This window comes from Montipora capricornis, chromosome 6 (genome assembly GCF_036669925.1).
Source record: "Montipora capricornis isolate CH-2021 chromosome 6, ASM3666992v2, whole genome shotgun sequence".
NCBI classification, from domain to species: domain Eukaryota; kingdom Metazoa; phylum Cnidaria; class Anthozoa; order Scleractinia; family Acroporidae; genus Montipora; species Montipora capricornis.
Genome location: NC_090888.1, coordinates 6,493,350 through 6,497,363, shown reverse-complemented (window position 1 = coordinate 6,497,363; position 4,014 = coordinate 6,493,350). Strand labels below are relative to the sequence as shown.

Below are 4,014 nucleotides of genomic sequence, written 5' to 3'. Positions count from 1 at the left end.
CTACGCCCCTGATAACACCAAATATTAATATTCTGATGGAATTGTGACACCAAGCCATCTAGCTACCTGGGAGGTAGGCATTATGGGGGTTCATAGTGAGCCCGTAGAGGATATAGATGCGACGAAAGTTAGTATAGTTGATAGTTCAACTGGTAGAGCACTGCACCGGTATCGCGGAAGTCTGGGTTCAAATCCCGTTAAAGCCTGAATTTTTTTTAGGCTTTCGTTTCTTTACTGCTCAAGTAACGTTCCAAACACCAAGAAACAGATGAAAGCACGACGCCCTAGGCGGAGTGCTGTTATTGTTTCGAGGTGTTTGGAAGTAATATGTCAAACAGGAGTGCGAGTGTTTCATCAGGGGCTCCAAACACCGAGAAACAATAAAAGCACTTATTGTTACGAGGTGTTTGGAACCCCTGATGAAACATGAAGCACGGGTTTTTGACATCAAGTGATATAATTTGTGAACAGAAAAAAGTCGATATCTTGGCAGATGGCGATGTAATTGAGACCAAAAGCGGCAGACCTCAAAGCGCGATATAAATCGTGTGAAAAGGCTTTAACTCTTGTTTGGCGAGCCAATCATTTGCGAGCTCAAAAATTTAATACTGCCGTGTAGTTATATCGCTAAATGCGCCTCCTGGAAGCGGGATTATAAAGAGTTCATCATGATTTAGCTATCACATTGAGGTTTGACCCTCTGCGAGCCTGGAGCGACAATTGACTTATTTAGTTAATCAACGCCCGCTGCTTGAATGGGCTGCGCGTTTTGATTGCGTTATTTGTTGGGCCTCTAAGTTTTTCTGGAACAAACCCAGTGTCACACCCCCCTACAGCAAATTGTTTCATTCGAGGGTTTTAAATGGTTATTTTTGCGTTTTTTATCTGATAGCATCTCACAAGTATCTACAAAAAATACTGAGGATGGCTGCAACATCTAGAAAGATGTTTCCTTTATTTTTTTCATTTGTGATATTTTATATCGTGTGGCTTTCTTGGAAAATGGAGGTCACCCCTAAGTCTTCCGATTGCATATTTCAAAGTGTAGAACTAGCTGACTTGCTGTCATCAGGAAAACACTTGGAATTGTACGTAAGATACAACACAAAAGAAGCAAACGGGAAGTTTTCCAGACTTGTAGAAGCTTGGCTCTTCAGAAGCGTTTCATTATTTTGGCCGAGGAATACAAGTCTTGTGGTGGTCTTGGATGAAGAACTTGAAGCTGACTGGGAATACGGCTGCAGATTGAAAAACACCACTCGATACAAACAGCTTGAATTGAGAGTTTGTTATATGGCACCATATTCTCAAGATATGATTCACCATTGGGGGAAGATGAGAATGTACCTTGACATGATGCACGCTGATTTGTGCACTAATGCAGCTTATGTTGGTCTAGTTGATTACGACACAGTCTTTACCACAGCAGTTACACCAAGCCTGTTATTTGAAGATGGTAGACCTGTGGTCACAGGAAGAATCGGAGAACCCAGAATACCTTGCTGGATCCAAACAGCCGAGTACGTGCTTGGTGTTAAACAGGTGATGCAGTGCATGCATTATTTTCCAGTCACATTCAAAACAGCGCATATCAGTGAAATGCGTGAGTACGTAACGAAACTGCACGGTAAAGACTTCAAAGACGTTTTCTCAGAAGCCAGCGGAAAAGTTAATGTAAAAAGTTCATGCTATTGTCATTATTCAATAATGTGCAACTACATGTGGTACCATCACAGAAACGAATATGCTTGGCATCTGCAATACATCAACATGACTCACTCTTTAAACGCCTCGGTACCTGACGAGTATTTCTTTACTGAGGTTAAGCCGTACGAGAAGATTCCACATCCACGGACGTCACAGCACATACGCCATTACATGTTCAATGGAAAATATATGGATTACCGAGACCCTCCTGAACGGTTCGTCAATGACACTCTCATTGAGGGTCTATGTTATTCATTTGAGATAACGCTCTGTGGTGATTTATGTGCGGGCTATAATCGAACGCGCATTCATGCCAATTTGTTCAATTTCGAGAACTATGATTGGCTGTGGGATGATCGTTGCATGGAGAAACAAACAGAACATTATCGAAATGTTTCGCATCTTTTTAGCACGAGTTTCTTCTACTTGGGATCGCAAGAGGAGGTGTGCAATGAAATAAAGCAGCTTAGTACTGAGTACAGGGATGATGAGTCCTACGCCAAGCCTTCAAAAAACTTATATTTTTATCACCTTCCTCGTGTGGAATGAAATAAGGCAGCCCATTCTCTAGTTGTGTCAGGACCGCACAAAAAGAGAAGAATTATGTCAAGGGTCTATAAAAAGGCCGTCACTGATTCACGAATTCTGTGTCTACTAACTTTAAATAGTACGTTTCTGCTACGAACTGCATCCTTCTTGTATTTTATCAAGCGAAAATGAAGGAGACCGAGGAAGTGTAGGGGCGTTGGCCGGGATATGTGAATTTCAAAAAAAAGTTATTTTTAGATCGTAAGTCTGTTTCTCGAGACGTCCGCGGCTATTAAGTGTGACGTCGTACGAACTTATCTGCCATTATATTCACAAGAAATTGTACTCCGGGCTTGGGGAAAAAATAGATAATCCCAATTTCCTAGCTTATGAAATTCGTTTCCGTCAACAAAACATAACTCGGAAAGCTATTATGAATTCTGCTGACTTTGCGGACGTCTCGGGAAACAGACTTCGTTTTTGGACATCTAAAAATAACAGTAGTGTAGCAGCTCTCGAAACCTGCTATTGCTTGGTATTGTAAGCAGCTTCTATAGTTTTTAAGGAGGGTGATTCCTCAGTATGGCACTGCACATCCTGCACTACGCATATGGTGGGTCGATATTTATAAATTGGTCAAATTTGCAATATTATAAATATGGCGTAAGTCGATCATACACGCTGAAACAGTTCTCAAAACACGTGAGAGAGGTTGTCAATAACCCATAACTCTTTGCGAATAAGCGCGCACACTCAGAGAACGTGGCAAATTTTGTTGTTTCGATCTACGATAATCGAGATAGGCAGGTACGATGGTGTTTTACTCTTAAACGAGCACGGTGAACTATATTTTTTATTGTATAATTTTTGTTTACAAATTATCCCCTTTAAATAAAAAAAATTTTAAAAAATTATCGGAAGGAAAAAAAGATATAGCTAAAAACGTACACAGAGCCCCTTACCGAGGGATATAAATTATGATCTTGAAAACAACGACTCGAGAAACGTTTTGAGTCGACATCGTTTTAAGTTGAGTGATTTTTCCATAAACTATATAAGACAGTGTTCCATATACTCTAGACTTTCTACCTATCAGGTGTTTTTTCAAGTGTTACGTTAATAACCCTCTCGTTTAGCTACCGCAAAATGAACCCTGACCCGATGAAATAACGCGCGTGATTAGTGTCAGTACAGGCATCAATGGGGTAAGATTGGCCCATGCCATTATTTCTCTCAAGCAAGAGCGGTGACTTATCGTTTTTATTGTAGTTCTCGAAACAGGGATTAGTAGAAAACATTCAGGGAAAGTTTCAAGAAAATTGCTCGACAATTTTTTTTTTCTGGGGAATCACCTTAAGTCCAAGTCATTGTTTAAATTGTTTAGTCTTTCTGGCCAGGGTAGTTAGCTAATCTCATTACACGTTACTTGAGCTGCTATATCACCCCAAAATAAGTGAACTGAAATGAACATATCCCAAGAGGTAGACTTGACGACTCCTCCCCCTCACTGTTTCCTTAGTTTTCTCTTGATTTTATTTGTTCTTCTTTGGGAGTGAGGGAAATTTTATTTGTGTCTAGTCACTTAAATTTCAATCTGAGCTACAATCTTTTTTTGTACCACACCGTGAAGTGGCTTCTCAGCCTCGTTCCCAGAGTCTCCCAGGAGACCCTGGGAACTAGGCTGGCTCAGCTGGATGAGCATCAAGCTGCGATGCGCGAGGCCTGGCCACATCAATACTTAGGACCTTAAAATAACTGAGCAGAAAGTGCTGCCTTTGT

At 40.9% G+C, this 4,014-nt stretch overlaps 1 protein-coding gene across 1 annotated transcript in view; it reads left to right on the top strand.

The window, feature by feature from the left end:
* Window positions 1-2,256, top strand: part of LOC138053151 (uncharacterized) — a 7,008-nt gene extending 4,752 nt beyond the window's left edge. The window contains exon 2 of the mRNA XM_068899821.1: window positions 893-2,256. Coding sequence (XP_068755922.1) covers window positions 893-2,256 — 1,364 coding nt within the window. The remainder of the gene's footprint in view (window positions 1-892) is intronic.
* The last annotated feature ends 1,758 nt before the right edge of the window (window positions 2,257-4,014 follow it).